The following is a 15,195-nucleotide window of genomic DNA, read 5'->3' on the forward strand; positions in this document are numbered from 1 at the left end:
ACTCGTCAGTGAATAGCACTTTTTGACAGTCCTGTCTGGTCCAGCGACAGTGGGTTTGTGGCCATAGGCAACATTGTTGCCGGTGATGTCGGGTGAGGACCTGCCTTACAGCAGGCCTACAAACCCTCAGTTTAGCCTCTCAGCCTATTGCGAACAGTCTGAGCATTGATGGAGGGATTGTGCGTTCCTGGTGTAACTTGGGCAGTTGTTATTACCAGCCTGTACCTGTCCGCAGGCATGATGTTTGGATGTACCGATCCTGTGCAGGTGCTGTTACACGCGGTCTGCCACTGCGAGGACGATCTGCTGTCCGTCCTGTCTCCCTTTAGCGCTGTCTTAGGCGTCTCACTTTACGGACATTGCAATTTATTGCCTTGGCCACATCTGCAGTCCTCATGCCTCCTTGCAGCATGCCTAAGGCACGTTCACGCAGATGAGCAGGGACCCTGGGCGTCTTTCTTTTGCTGTTTTTCAGAGTCAGTAGAAAGGCCTCTTCAGTGTCTTAAGTTTTCATAACTGTGACCTAAATTGCCTACCGTCTGTAAGCTGTTAGTGTCTTAACGACCGTTCCACAGGTGCATGTTCATTAATTGTTTATGGTTCATTGAACAAGCATGGGAAACAGTGTTAAAACCCTTTACAATGAGGATCTGTGAAGTTATTTGGATTTTTACGAATTATCTTTGAAAGACAGGGTCCTGAAAAGGGGACGTTTTCTTTTTTTGCCGAGTTTATAAGGGCACATAATAGCAAAACGTTGCGGAATAGTGAATTAAATATGTTGATGAATATTGAATCCACTTTTGAAATCAGTTATTGCAGTACCAACTATTTTTAGTGTACAGAATTCCTGTTGAAGAATGTGAGTATGCAATATGTCATAACTGTTTGTTTGTTTGTTTGATAAGAAGGTGTCTAAAAAACAAAGTGTTGGGCTATTTGTTATACTGCCTTATTCTACAACTAAAATCACCTAATCACCTGTTATTGAGTAGTAGTAGTCGATCTTGTGTAACACTGCCTGTCGTACTCCTGGCCAATCAGCTTCATTTGTGTGCCAAAATAGAGGTAGAATTGGCTATGCCATTAACCCTCAAAGTTCCAGAATTGGGGGGACAATGGCAGCCATATTGATCAGGGAGAAATCCAAACCAGTCTAATTGGAATGAATGGCAGTAATCATAATCCTGATTTTACTTATGCAGGAAGATAAAAGTAAAGAATGTAATATATCAGAAATTGTGTAATAGAATCATTGACAACATAAAACATTGTCATATAATTATAAATAGAATTTATAGAGGTTTTATACACACTTTCTGTATAGAACCACAAAACTATTTTCAGACAATTGAGAAACAGATGTACTATCTCGATTTAAGAAAGCTAAAACAATCTACTTTTTAATCTCTGGCGATCCTGCAAAATTTTGGAAAACAGTAAATGCACCAAAGAGTACACATTCCTCTTCCCTGCTTAAGAAAGTTAGGTCTGACTCTGTCACCATAATTGAGAAGAATTGGGTAACTGATGCTTTTAATCATAATTCTATCTCGCCAGGCTTTTTGTTTGAGAGAAACTGGGGTTTAATTGACCTTGGTCAGTCAATCTACTGCTCTTCCTCTTCCAGCCTCTAGCTGACTCAACAGTTAACCCCTCAACATCTAGTAAATCACTGTTTTCTGTGATGTGCTAGATGCCTTGCTTAAGATTTATGTAAATAATAATAATAATAATCCCTTGGGGCAGATATGATTGATCCATTTTTGCTGCAGCTCTGCCCCCTGATTGCTGAATCATTAACCCATATTTTTAACCTGACGATTATATCTGCTACTATCCCCAAAGTTGGAAGGCGGCCCATGTACTCCCCCTTCACAAAGGTGGTGACCTAAATAATTATCACTCTTTCTACTTTCTTGCCTAGCTAAAATATTAGACTCCTTGATTCATTCTCAGCTAAGATATTTATTATATTTGAAATGTATTCTAAATGTACAGCAGTTGGGTTTTAGACCAGGTCATAGCACTATCTCTGCTGTGTTCCTAGTTCTAAATGATGAATGGATAAAAGGCAACATTCTTCTGCCCTCTTCATTGACCGGTCAAAGGCTTTCGATACTGTTTGTCACTCACTGCTAATTCAGAGGCTTTTGACCTGACAGAACTCAATGTGTATCTACTGATGGTGTTAAATCAGGTTTCCTGGATATTAAGAAATGTGTCCTGTAGAGGTTGATTCGGGGTCCTGTACTTTTTACTGTTTACATAAGTCTGTATTGTTATTCTGTAAAAATTGTAACCTGCACTTGTATGACGATGACACTTGTGTATGCTTTTGCCCACATGGTTAACCAGGCTCTATCTAAACTGCAGTCTGCCTTCATTGTATGAAAGAACAACTTTATTGACCTGAAATTAGTATTGAATGCAGGTAAAACTATGTATATGTTCTCTAGAGCGTTTAAAAATAACTTATTTAAGCATATGTACTTTGGATTGTGTCCATGTTGATCGTGTCCCTGCTTACAAATATCTGGATATATGAAAATATATTTTCAAAGCATATTGATGAGTTAGTTAAGAAACTGAGACTAAAAATGGACTTCCATAGGTCCTGCCTCTCGCTAAATAGTAGAAAGCAGATTATTCAGTCGACGTTCCTATCTTTCATATATATGAACGCAGCTGCTTCTTCATTAAAGCAATTAGATACAGTGTCATAGCGCGCTGCGCTTTATTACGGGCAACAATTTTAGTACTCCTCGCTGCATTCTCTACCAGAAAGTTGGTTGAACCTATTTGATGTCATGTAGGTTGATACATTGCTTATGTTTTCATTTATAAAGACCTTTTACAAAAAGTCCCACTGTACCTAATATCTTTACTAAACTTTAGACATATGAGTTACCACACCCGGTCTCAGGGATGGTTAACTCTGGAAATTCCTTTAGTCTCTACTGATTTAGGTAAATCAGCTTTTAGTGTTCTTGTTCCACAAATAAGGTGCAATCTTCAAAATGTTCTTAAATGTGAAGTTTTGGTGCCTCTAGGGTAATTCAGAAAGCTGACTGAGGACCTTGTTACTGATGAATGTGTTTTTTTTGCTTGCGTTTGGTATTTATATTGATATGTATTTTCTGTAATTTGTTTAATTCAGGCTGATCTGTAAAAGAGACCTTGGTCTCAGTTTTACTCCCTCTTCAAAGGGGGGGACACCCTGGACCCAAACTGTTACGGGCCTATATCCATCCTGCCCTGCCTATCTAAGGTCTTCGAAAGCCAAGTCAACAAACAGGTCACTGACCATCTTGAATCCCACCGTACCTTCTCCGCTGTGCAATCTGGTTTCCGAGCCGGTCACGGGTGCACCTCAGCCACGCTCAAGGTACTAAACGATATCATAACCGCCATCGATAAAAGACAGTACTGTGCAGCCGTCTTCATCGACTTTGCCAAGGCTTTCGACTCTGTCAATCACCATATTCTTATCGGCAGACTCAGTAGCCTCGGTTTTTCTGATGACTGCCTTGCCTGGTTCACCAACTACTTTGCAGACAGAGTTCAGTGTGTCAAATTGGAGGGCATGCTGTCCGGTCCTCTGGCAGTCTCTATGGGGGTGCCCACGGTTCAATTCTCGGGCCGACTCTTTTCTCTGCATATATCAATGATGTTGCTCTTGCTGCGGGCGATTCCCTGATCCACCTCTATGCAGACGACACCATTCTGTATACTTCTGGCCCGTCCTTGGACACTGTGCTATCTAACCTCCAAACGAGCTTCAATGCCATACAACACTCCTTCCGTGGCCTCCAACTGCTCTTAAACGCTAGTAAAACCAAATGCATGCTTTTCAACTGTTCGCTGCCTGCACCGCACGCCCGACTAGCATCACCACCCTGGATGGTTCCGACCTAGAATATGTGGACATCTATAAGTACCTAGGTGTCTGGCTAGACTGTAAACTCTCCTTCCAGACTCATATCAAACATCTCCAATCTAAAATCAAATCTAGAATCGGCTTTCTATTCCGCAACAAAGCCTCCTTCACTCACGCCGCCAAACTTACCCTAGTAAAACGGTTCAATTCTCGGGCCGACTCTTTTCTCTGCATATATCAATGATGTTGCTCTTGCTGCGGGCGATTCCCTGATCCACCTCTATGCAGACGACACCATTCTGTATACTTCTGGCCCGTCCTTGGACACTGTGCTATCTAACCTCCAAACGAGCTTCAATGCCATACAACACTCCTTCCGTGGCCTCCAACTGCTCTTAAACGCTAGTAAAACCAAATGCATGCTTTTCAACTGTTCGCTGCCTGCACCGCACGCCCGACTAGCATCACCACCCTGGATGGTTCCGACCTAGAATATGTGGACATCTATAAGTACCTAGGTGTCTGGCTAGACTGTAAACTCTCCTTCCAGACTCATATCAAACATCTCCAATCTAAAATCAAATCTAGAATCGGCTTTCTATTCCGCAACAAAGCCTCCTTCACTCACGCCGCCAAACTTACCCTAGTAAAACTGACTATCCTACCGATCCTCGACTTCGGCGATATCATCTACAAAATAGCTTCCAATACTCTACTCAGCAAACTGGATGCAGTTTATCACAGTGCCATCCGTTTTGTTACTAAAGCACCTTATACCACCCACCACTGCGACCTGTATGCTCTAGTCGGCTGGCCCTCGCTACATATTCGTCGCCAGACCCACTGGCTCCAGGTCATCTACAAGTCCATGCTAGGTAAAGCTCCACATTATCTCAGTTCACTGGTCACGATGGCAACACCCACCAGTAGCACGCGCTCCAGCAGGTGTATCTCACTGATCATACCAAAAGCCAACACCTCATTTGGCCGCCTTTCGTTCCAGTTCACTGCTGCCTGTGACTGGAACGAATTGCAAAAGTTGATGAAATTGGAGACTTTTATCTCCCTCACCAACTTCAAACATTTGCTATCTGAGCAGCTAACCGATCGCTGCAGCTGTACATAGTCTATCGGTAAATAGCCCACCCAATTTTACCTCATCCCCATACTGTTTACATTTATTTACTTTTCTGCTCTTTTGCAACCTGTACATGACCATCTGATCATTTATCACTCCAGTGTTAATCTGCAAAATTTTAATTATTCGCCTACCTCCTCATGCCTTTTGCACACAATGTATATAGACTCTTTTTTTTCTACTGTGTTGTTGACTTGTTAATTGTTTACTCCATGTGTAACTCTGTGTTGTCTGTTCACACTGCTATGCTTTATCTTGGCCAGGTCGCAGTTGTAAATGAGAACTTGTTCTCAACTAGCCTACCTGGTTAAATAAAGGTAAAATAAAATAAAAATTAAGTTAAAAATAATGTATATTGGCTCTAAAATATTTGTGAACCGTCTATACATGTCTCAATTTTAGTTTTGAAATGTTGGGTTATATTGCTTTATTCTACACCTAAAAATGTATTCCTCTACCTTTTTCTGTTATTATTATGTAGTAGTTTTTTAAAATTATTATAATTTTGTTTAATATGATGTAGAAAACTAACACAACTAGACAATGATAACATATGCTAGGGGATACAACAAACTACAGATTATACAAAGACCTTAAAAGAAGCACACATTGATTGCTTTAACAGCTTTCTTATTAGAAGAATGTTGAATGATCTTAATGTACTGCTCGAATTCCTTATAGAAAACACAGAATTGTTTTTTTATTAGTGAATTTACATTTATGAATATGACATTTTTCCATTAGCACAATTAGATTTATGAGGGAGAATTGTTTTTCTTTATCTTTATTATGGTTAAGGAAACCGAACAGCACATTCTCCCATTAAAAAAACAAAAGGCAACAAGAATATTAACAATTATAAAACTGTGAATATCTTTCCATAATTGTTTTACATGTAGACAATGCCAAGATAAATGCGAAACTGTTTCTAGATGCTCAACACAAAAAGCGCAATCAATGTTAATGTATTTTTTTTTAGTTTCTTCGGGTAATGATTCGCAGGGTAATACTTACGGATCATTCTGAAAGAGCCCATTATTATGTAGTAGTAATCGACCTTGTGTAACACTGTACGTGTCATACTCCTGGCCAATCAACTTCATTTGTGTACCAAAATAGCGGTAGAATTGACGGTGTTGCAACCAATGAGACAGGAAACCGGTTTTTGTAACCTCTGTCATAATCCTCCTTTAGCCAATAAACATCCACCAGTGGGCGTGCAGCCTGTAGATTTAATCTCCAATTACAAACACATGAGCTACACACACACAGTTTACGTCAATGCGGTACCGAAAATACTTATTTGGTACATATACACTGATAAATAGGAATATTCTCTTTCATGCGAAAGGTGAGCCTATTACATTATTGTCCTGGGATGCCTCTCTTTCGGCTAAATTACCTAATTTAGTCCTTAATACTGCGTAGGCTGCTTTATCCCAAACACGTTAGCATCACTTTGGGAGAAGAGGATGTACAATTGTTATATTCTGTCCATTGTTGTAGCTATGTTAACGTGTAAAACCAGTCATTTATTTGAATGTTACATAATTATTTGTCTGCTTTTATAGTTTTTTTAACAAACATTATTGCTGACTTGTTTGAATGAATAACACTGGTATATAGCCCTGTAAATGATTACATTTAATTTGGATATAATTTGATTAATTAAGACCTTTAATTGGAATTGAATTCATTAGTAATGAACGTGTTAGCCTACATTTGAGTGATCGCTGTGTAGCATTGCCTGGTATGGCATGTTGTTGACATACGTTCTTTCTCAGGTGTGTAGCCCAAATTGTGTGAAATGTTGAGAATACTTTCAAAATATGTTGTCATCCATTGTCAAACATTTAGTAATGTCTCTCTTATTCATTTTAGGGTGCAGTATTTAATTTAAGCCCAGGTCAGTTAATATTCTCTATGGGGGTAGACCAGGTTGGTTTAAGTAGGCCTATTTGTCTTTCCGACCTCTAGTCAAATCAAATTTCAAATCAAATTTCAAATCAAATTTATTTAGAAAGCCCTTCTTACATCAGCTGATATCTCAACGTGCTGTACAGAAACTCAGCCTAAAACCCCAAACAGCAAGCAATGCACGGTGGCTAGGAAAAGCTCCCTAGAAAGGCCAGAACCTAGGAAGAACCCTAGAGAGGAACCAGGCTATGAGGGGTGGCCAGTCCTCTTCTGGCTATGCCGGGTGGAGATTATAACAGAACATGGCCAAGATGTTTTAATGTTCATAGATGTCCAGCAGGGTCAAATAATAATAATCACAGTGGTTGTCGAGGGGGCAACAGGTCAGCACTTCAGGAGTAAATGTCAGTTGGCTTTTCATAGCCGGTCATTCAGATTATCTCTACCGCTCCTGCTGTCTCTAGAGAGTTGAAAACAGCAGGTCTGAGACAGGTAGGTGAACAGGTCAGGGTTCAATAGAGTATCTCTACTAGTGTCATTCATCCAGGCCCCATCTGGGTTCTCAATTGAATTGTGTTTGATATAGTCAATTCCATGTCTGACATCAGCCTTACCATTTTGATCTGGTTGTTGTGGAGGTGTTTAAAGAAAAGGAACTTATTGAGCATGTATTGTATTCATTTATTTGCACATTATGATAGTGAGCATGTTATAAAGGTTTACTGCAGATAAAGTGCATTGTTGTACACAGATGAATGCACACATAGCTTGGCACTAGGGATAGGCCTATGAAATATGAGTGAGGGGAATTTGCAAGTGAAATCACACTTGTTTGCTGGTGAATTCATTTAGATGTCATAATGCTGTTTATCAACAAATGATAAGACGTGGAAGCATTTGTTGAGCAAAAGTTAATTTAGAAATCTCAGAATCACGTAAACCAATTGGGATAATGAGGATTGCAGGATCAACCTAGGGGGAGTCCTGAGCAGATTAATGTTCTCTCCTCTGTGACATAATAGCATAGTACCCTCATCTTCATGCTATTTCATTGTTTTTGTTAAATATTTATCCCGCATTAGATGACATTACTCAAAGTTTTCCAACTGAAGCTACACTGCATCTGTGAAGTACAGATGTTTGTTAAAAGAGAATGTTTGTCTGGATTAAGCTGGCCTGTCGTGATCTGTGTCTTAAGACTCCCTGTGAGGATGTGGGACTTACAGGACAGTGTGCTCCCGTCTGCACCTGAATTAGCCATGTACTGTGGCAAGAAGGAATATGTTAAGATAACAAATATCCCAATTTTTCTGCTAATTTTAAATTTCCAAGTGGAGGTGCTCACACTGCTGCTGTTTAGTTCATTTTCTTTGGTCAGAAAATACTTTTTAGTCGAGACACAGGTGTCCAACTGCTCTCCCTCATGTTTTGTTCCTATAGTGCTGCACTATGGCTTGGTAGCACCTTGCAGCACAACATGGGGATCGGGACTCAGCTCTTGCTCCTGCTCTGGAAGAACATCACTTACCGCAGGAGGAACAAGGTGGGAACTGAACTGGCACGTGTTCAGTGGTGTAGCAGTAGTTGGTCCTACATCACATTAACAGATGAAATTAGGATATTAAGAGGCAACATGTCTCTATGTACCACCATTTATAAAGAGACAGCATGTCTCAATGTACCACTTGTTATAAAGAGCAAACATGTATGTGTGTACCACTTATGTAAAGCCAACATGTCTCTATGTACCACTTCTGATTCTAATGTTCCTATTGACCATGTCCCCTTTAAAAATCATGAATGAAATTGATATCCATGATGTAACCTCACAAATTAATTAGGCCTTTTTGACCATTAAGCTACAGGTGCAATCTGTTGTCTTAAGACTCCTAACATAAGGCAGGCATCAAAGGCAGTGGTAGCTACTAGCCACTATTAGCCTAATGTGTGTGATGATGTAATCCCTCCCTCCAGGTCCAGTTGATTATCGAGCTGGTCTGGCCTCTGTTCCTCTTCCTCATCCTCATCTCAGTGCGTCACTCTCATCCTCCCTACAAACAGAGCCAATGTGAGTGCCCATCAGTCAGTCTACTCTTGTGTTGACAGTGTTGCTCTCATGTCGACTGCCTACCAGCTCTGCTGTAACACACAGGTTAAGCTCTCCCTCCCTGCCTCAGAAATTTCCAGCCAACCACATAAGCTGATTAGCTAGGTGAGAGTGATTCTGGGTGCCGCCAGACTTTTTCCAGCCTGTTCTGCTCTTGATCGTCGTCTTGCTTATTTGTGGACTCTTGTCATGCAGTGGGTCAATTTCAGTCATAACATTGTATGTATTTTAGCTCAATCTCAGTGTTTACATTTGTCCATGGTTCACATCATGACTGGTTGCCTCTCACATGAATCCTATCAGTCTTGAGACAGCAGTAAAAATGGGCTTTAAATGTATATTGATATGTAGGCTGCGTGTGCCTTTTTTAAAATTGTTTTTTTATTTAGTTCTGTCTTTGAGCTGTTCTTGTCTATTTTGTTTTGTGTGGACCCCAGGAAGAGTAGCTGCTGCTTTTGCAACAGCTAATGGAGATCCTAATAAAATAGCAAATAAATGTATCTGCATGTCCAGCCCTTATATTTAGCCTCACAATGAAGTGGTTTACCCTTTTCTTTTCAGGACAACCACAATTTGACAGAACACAACACAATTTGACATAAACAGTTGCATTCATGAGCTTTATTGACAAATGGCAATAACAATAAGGTTAGCCAAAGCAAAAACCTGATAAAAATGAATGTATATGAAAGCTGTAAGTAAAGAAATTGTTTTCTCAGTGGGAAATTAATATCCAACTAGTCAGTGACAACTGTGTGGTGAATTTGAAAGCAGCTATGTGCGATTCTGATCGTCTGTAGTTCAAACACACAATGTTTAAAAGGGGTTTGAAGGTGGGACTCATTGGATTAACCATGTTCTGACAGACATCTCAGAGACGAGGCCAATCTTACTGTGTTGAAAGGAGTGTGATTATTACACACATCAAAATCTATCACAGGAACTGGGCAACAGTTCAACAGTGTTTTGCATGTCCCAGGTCAATCCCACAGCTAACGTATGTGTGTGTGTTTGTGTAATTCCAGGTCATTTCCCCAACAAGGCACTTCCCTCAGCAGGCACTCTGCCATGGGTTCAGGGGATCATCTGCAACATCAACAACCCCTGTTTCCACAACCCCACTCAGGGCGAGACCCCAGGACGGGTGGGCAACTTTGACAACTCCATGTGGGTGTACTGCATTGTATTTGTGTGTGGCCAAAGTACTTAATTGGTGGTTGTTGAACTTCAGGGATTTGGGCCAGTTCTGTTTCAATATGTTCTGATAAAAGTGTTCTAAACCAGATTATGTGATACAATTAAAATAAATGATTTAGGGCATGTGTTGGAACCAGAACATTTCAACATGTTTATTTTTTATTTAAACTGAATTGGAGTTGACTTCCAACCCTACTGCATGCCACTGAGTTGTTTGATATGAAGCTTTAATTGTATAACAACAAGTCCATAAATCTGTTTTTATCTCACCCCAAGTGTTTTTTTTCCTCCTGCAGACTCTCTCGACTCTTAGTGGACTCCCAGACAATCCTGTCCTACAGTGGCAACCAGACAGCCTTCTCTGGCTTTCAGGACCTTCTAGATACTATACGGAGACTTGGAGAGAGGCCAGGCGCCTGGCCAAGTATGTGGCTGTCTTGAGACTGAATACGGATCAGAGCATTGTAGTCTGCAAATTCTCTTTGTGGATTGTCTCAAACCGGAGAAAACAATGAAGTGTCTGTCTGTCTGTGCTATTTTGTTGTCCTGTTATGTCCTGATTCATGTTTTTTGTTTGCGTTATAGATCTTCCTGTGGGAGAATACCTGCGAGCCAATCAGACCTTCTCCAACTTTCTCCTGACCAATGGCAGCCTGTCTCCCTCTGCCCTAGACCAGCTGTTCAGGGCTCGCCTGAACTTTCAGGTGGTAAGCACTGCAGTAAACCACACGTTGACTCCCAGTCAGGCTAAAAGTATCTCATGAGTTCAACCAAGGTAGTATATGCACAGAAAAAACCCTAATTGAATCAGCTGTGAACATAAACCTGACTATATACACAACTACTTACATTATTTAGCAGGCAGTCCAGAACAACTTACAGTAAGTAGTGAGTGTATACAATTCAATTCAAGGGCTTTATTGGCATGGGAAACATGTGTTAACATTGCCAAAGCAAGTGAGGTAGACAACATACAAAGTGAATAATAATATATAATATACAATTTCATAATGGTCCCTCATGGAAATCAAACCTACAACCCTGAAGTTGCAAGCGCCATTCTCAACCAACTGAGCCACACGGGACCACTTGTTTTACATCTGTGTCTTAGGGTATCTTCTTGACCTCATGTATCTCTCTGGACAAGAGGAATACCTACAGTATGTAAGAATGCTGTTCATTGACTATAGCTCTGCCTTCAACACCATAGTACCCTCCAAGCTCATCATCAAGCTCGGGGACCTGGGTCTGAACACCGCCCTGTGCAACTTGGTCCTAGACTTCCTGACGAGCCGCCCCCAGGTGGTGAAGGAAGGAAACAAAACCTCCACTTAGCTGATCCTCAACACAGGGGCCCCACAAGGGTGCATACTCAACCCCCTCCTGTACTCCCTGTTCATCCATGACTGCATAGCCACACGCCTCCAACTCGATCATAAAATGTTCCGACGACACAACCATAGTAGGCCTGATTACCAACAATGACGAGACAGCCTACAGGGAGGAGGTGAGGGCCCTGGCGGAGTGGTGCCAGGAAAATAACCTCTCCCACAACGTCAACAAAATGAAGGAGATGATCGTGGACTTCAGGAAACCGCAGAGGGAGAACGCCCCATCTACATCGACGGGACAGTAGTGGAGAAGGTGGAAAGCTTCAAGTTACTCGGCGTACACATCACTGACAATCTGAAATGGTCCACCCACACAGACAGTGTGGTGAAGAAGGCGCAACAGCACCTCTTCAACCTCAGGATACTGAAGAAATTTGGATTGGCCCTGAAGACCCTCACAAACTTTTACAAATGCACGATTGAGAGCATCCTGTCGGGCTGTATCACTGCCTGGTACGGCAACTGCACCGCCCGCAACCGCAGAGCTCTCCAGAGGGTGGTCTGCACAACGCATCACCAGGGGCACGCTGCCTGCCCTCCAGGACACCTACAGCACCCAATGTCACAGAAAGGCCAAAAAGATCATCAAGGACATCAACCACTGGAGCCACTGCCTGTTCACCCCGCTATCATCCAGAAGGCGAGGTCAGTACAGGTGAATCAATGCTGGGACCGAGAGACTGATAAACAGCTTCTATCTCAAGACCATCAGACTGTTAAATAGCCATCACTAACCGGCTACCACCTGGTTACTCAACCTCCCACCTTAGAGGCTGCTACCCTATGTAGACATGGAATCACTGGCCACCTTAATAATGGAACACTAGTCACTTTAATAATGTTTGCATATTTACTAATTTCATATGTATCTACTGTATTTTAGTCAATGCCTCTCCAGACATTGCTCGTTCTAATATTTTATATATTAATTCCATTCTTTTTCTTTAAGGTTTGTGTGTATTTTTGTGAACTGTTAGATTTTAGATATATATTACTGCACTCTTGGAGCTAGGAACACAGCATTTCGCTACACCCGCATTAACATCTGCTAAATATGTGTATGTGACCAATACGATTTGATTTGTAGGTGTCTCTGGCAGGCACTGGGGTGATGCTGAAGGACATTGTGTGCAATGCCACTGTGCTGAGCCAGTTCCTCACTGTAGATCAAGAGGATTCTATGGCAGAACTGCAGAGCCAGCTCTGTGCCATCCCAGCCGACACCCTGCAGCAAGCAGAGCAGCTCTTCCTCTCCCAGTTGGACTTCAGCAAGTTCTTCACGGTCAGTTGAGGTCGCACACTCTCTGTCCGTGGCTGTTCATGTTGTTGTGAAAGGAAAAATATATTGCTGTTTTCCTATCGAAGTGCATGTAAATTAACTTGATGTACAAAAATATTCAGCCACTCTTGGAGGAAAATGTAGTTTTCTATGCTATAACAATGGGTCACATAGTATGTCTGCTTGCTCTTTTATAGATTAATTCTACCTCATTATTGTCTTCCAAGAATCAAGTACTGTATGCATGAAGTTAATGAATCAACTGCGTGTCATGTTCTTAGCTGTGAACAAGCTAAGAGCATGTGTCTATCAACTTTCCAAAAGACTCTTTAGTTACAGGGACTACATTAAAGCGCTTACTAAATATGCACTCAATTCACAGAAGCAGTGAAAAATAAGTCTGGCCTATATAATCCACTGAATTCTATAAGAAATGTAGAGTAAATTGCTTGTTCAGTTTAACCATTTACTTTTGGATTAGATTATTATATGAGCGGACTGGACCCTCTGCAATTATGTGGCTTTAATTAGAAATGTTTAGGTGAGCTCAAAATTAATTTGTATTGGGGAGTACAACTGTTTGAAGGTTTTTAGAAAGCTAATTTACTATAGCATTTGTGCTAATGTAGCATTATACTCTTAACACCAACATAGAATATCATTGCACACAATATAATCTCCAATCTTCAGAGTCTCTAGATGTGGACAACAGTTCGAGCTAAATCCTAAGGTTAATCCTGGCTCTCCTTTCCTTCCTCAGAGAGACAGACTGAGGGCCAACGCTGGTGACCTCCGGGTCATCAGTCAAGCGGTCACCTCCGTGTCCAAGGAGTTGGCAGTACTCATGGATGACGTAAGAATACCATCTTCTATTCTCTTTTATATCTCTTAGGTAAATGAGAATGAGATATTTCTGTAAATACCCGTTCAAGCTTGAATACCTGCCTTGATAGCTTTGTGACACTGCCTAAAACACATTCTCACTCAGTAGTAGCAAAACTATGCTTCACACCTACCTGCAGGAAAATCCATTAATGTTGCTTCTCCCCTCTTTCTTCGCTCTCTCCTTTCTTTTTCCTCTTCTCTCTTACTTGCTCTTTTTTCCCGCTAGCTGTCCTCTCTTGCTAGCTTTAGGGAGTTGAACTCGGAGCTGCGTCTGCTCTCGCCAGAGAACCGTTCGACCCTGCCGCAGGAGAGCTTCAGGGCCTTCTCCAGGATTATGTGTGGCCACCCTGAGGTGGGCGGCGAGAGGATCCCTTCACTCAACTGGTACGAGGACAATGACATCAAGTCATTCCTGGGCAAGAACGGCACCGAGGACAACGACATGGACAAGGACAACGTCACCAGTGAGAGAGATTTCAAAGTTCACTAGATATCTATAGGGTTTATGTGTGATAGCATTAGCTAATACTAATGAAAATCAAAACTAGCATAACTGTAGATCATCTTGGATGAAAGGGGATTTGATAATTAGATTGACATGTGTTTTCTTCTTTTTGGATGGTGGATGAATTGATGTACGTTCAAAAGGTGTATTGTTTAGAATAAGTGGTGAGCTGATGAGCCGACAACCTACCTAACATGGGTGTTGTGTTGGTTCTCCCAGCCCCGTACTGTAAAAGCTTGATCCAGAGCCTGGAGTCCAACCCACTGTCTCGCATCGTGTGGAGAGGTATCAAGCCTCTGTTCATTGGCAAACTGCTGTACACACCGGACACCCCTGCCGTACGCAACGTCATGAAAGAGGTACATCAAGCCTCTGTTGTCTTTTCACACTCATTCCATTCGCTCTGTATTTATTGTTTGTCCAATTTTCTCTTTGCTCTGTAACAAAAATGTTTTATCATTAAATATTTTTGGTTTTCTTCTATGATCCCTGTCTTCACTCGTAGGTGAACAAGACCTTCCAGGACCTGCAGGTCCTAGAGGAGCTGAATGGTGCCTGGATGGAGGTGGCACCTGGTATCAAGACCTACATGGAGAGTAGTGTGGAGATACAGCTGCTGCAGGTACTGCACACATTAAAAATGCCAACAAACCTGGAAACGTCTTGATTAAGAAAATGTCATCGTGAATACTGTGTGGCTATAGCTATGACATCTCAACCAAAGTGCATGGTCACTATTATTGTATGTTGTGTATATGAAGAGTCTACTGTAAACATTGCTTAAGTGCCAAGTAGTCCATACCATAGGACCCAGCAAGCCAGAACTTCTAGAAATTAGAGCCTCCCTGGTGAGAGTGGTACTATTTCTAGTCTGGCCTTCCCCATTGAAATCCTCC

General features: G+C 41.6%; 1 protein-coding gene across 2 annotated transcripts in view; it reads left to right on the forward strand.

The window, feature by feature from the left end:
- The first annotated feature begins 6,210 nt into the window (after positions 1-6,210).
- abca7 (ATP binding cassette subfamily A member 7) overlaps positions 6,211-15,195 on the forward strand; it is a 49,517-nt gene continuing 40,532 nt past the window's right edge. For both annotated transcript variants that reach the window (XM_021570221.3, XM_021570287.3), the window contains exons 1-11: positions 6,211-6,369; positions 8,376-8,478; positions 8,910-9,003; positions 10,068-10,209; positions 10,536-10,663; positions 10,825-10,946; positions 12,718-12,912; positions 13,670-13,762; positions 14,021-14,258; positions 14,519-14,658; positions 14,805-14,921. In XM_021570221.3, coding sequence (XP_021425896.3) covers positions 8,413-8,478; positions 8,910-9,003; positions 10,068-10,209; positions 10,536-10,663; positions 10,825-10,946; positions 12,718-12,912; positions 13,670-13,762; positions 14,021-14,258; positions 14,519-14,658; positions 14,805-14,921 — 1,335 coding nt within the window. In that variant the 5' untranslated portion in view covers positions 6,211-6,369; positions 8,376-8,412. The remainder of the gene's footprint in view (positions 6,370-8,375; positions 8,479-8,909; positions 9,004-10,067; positions 10,210-10,535; positions 10,664-10,824; positions 10,947-12,717; positions 12,913-13,669; positions 13,763-14,020; positions 14,259-14,518; positions 14,659-14,804; positions 14,922-15,195) is intronic.

Source organism: Oncorhynchus mykiss, chromosome 1, assembly GCF_057628025.1.
Source record: "Oncorhynchus mykiss isolate SJ-2025 chromosome 1, ASM5762802v1, whole genome shotgun sequence".
In the NCBI taxonomy this organism is placed as follows: Eukaryota; Metazoa; Chordata; class Actinopteri; order Salmoniformes; family Salmonidae; genus Oncorhynchus; species Oncorhynchus mykiss.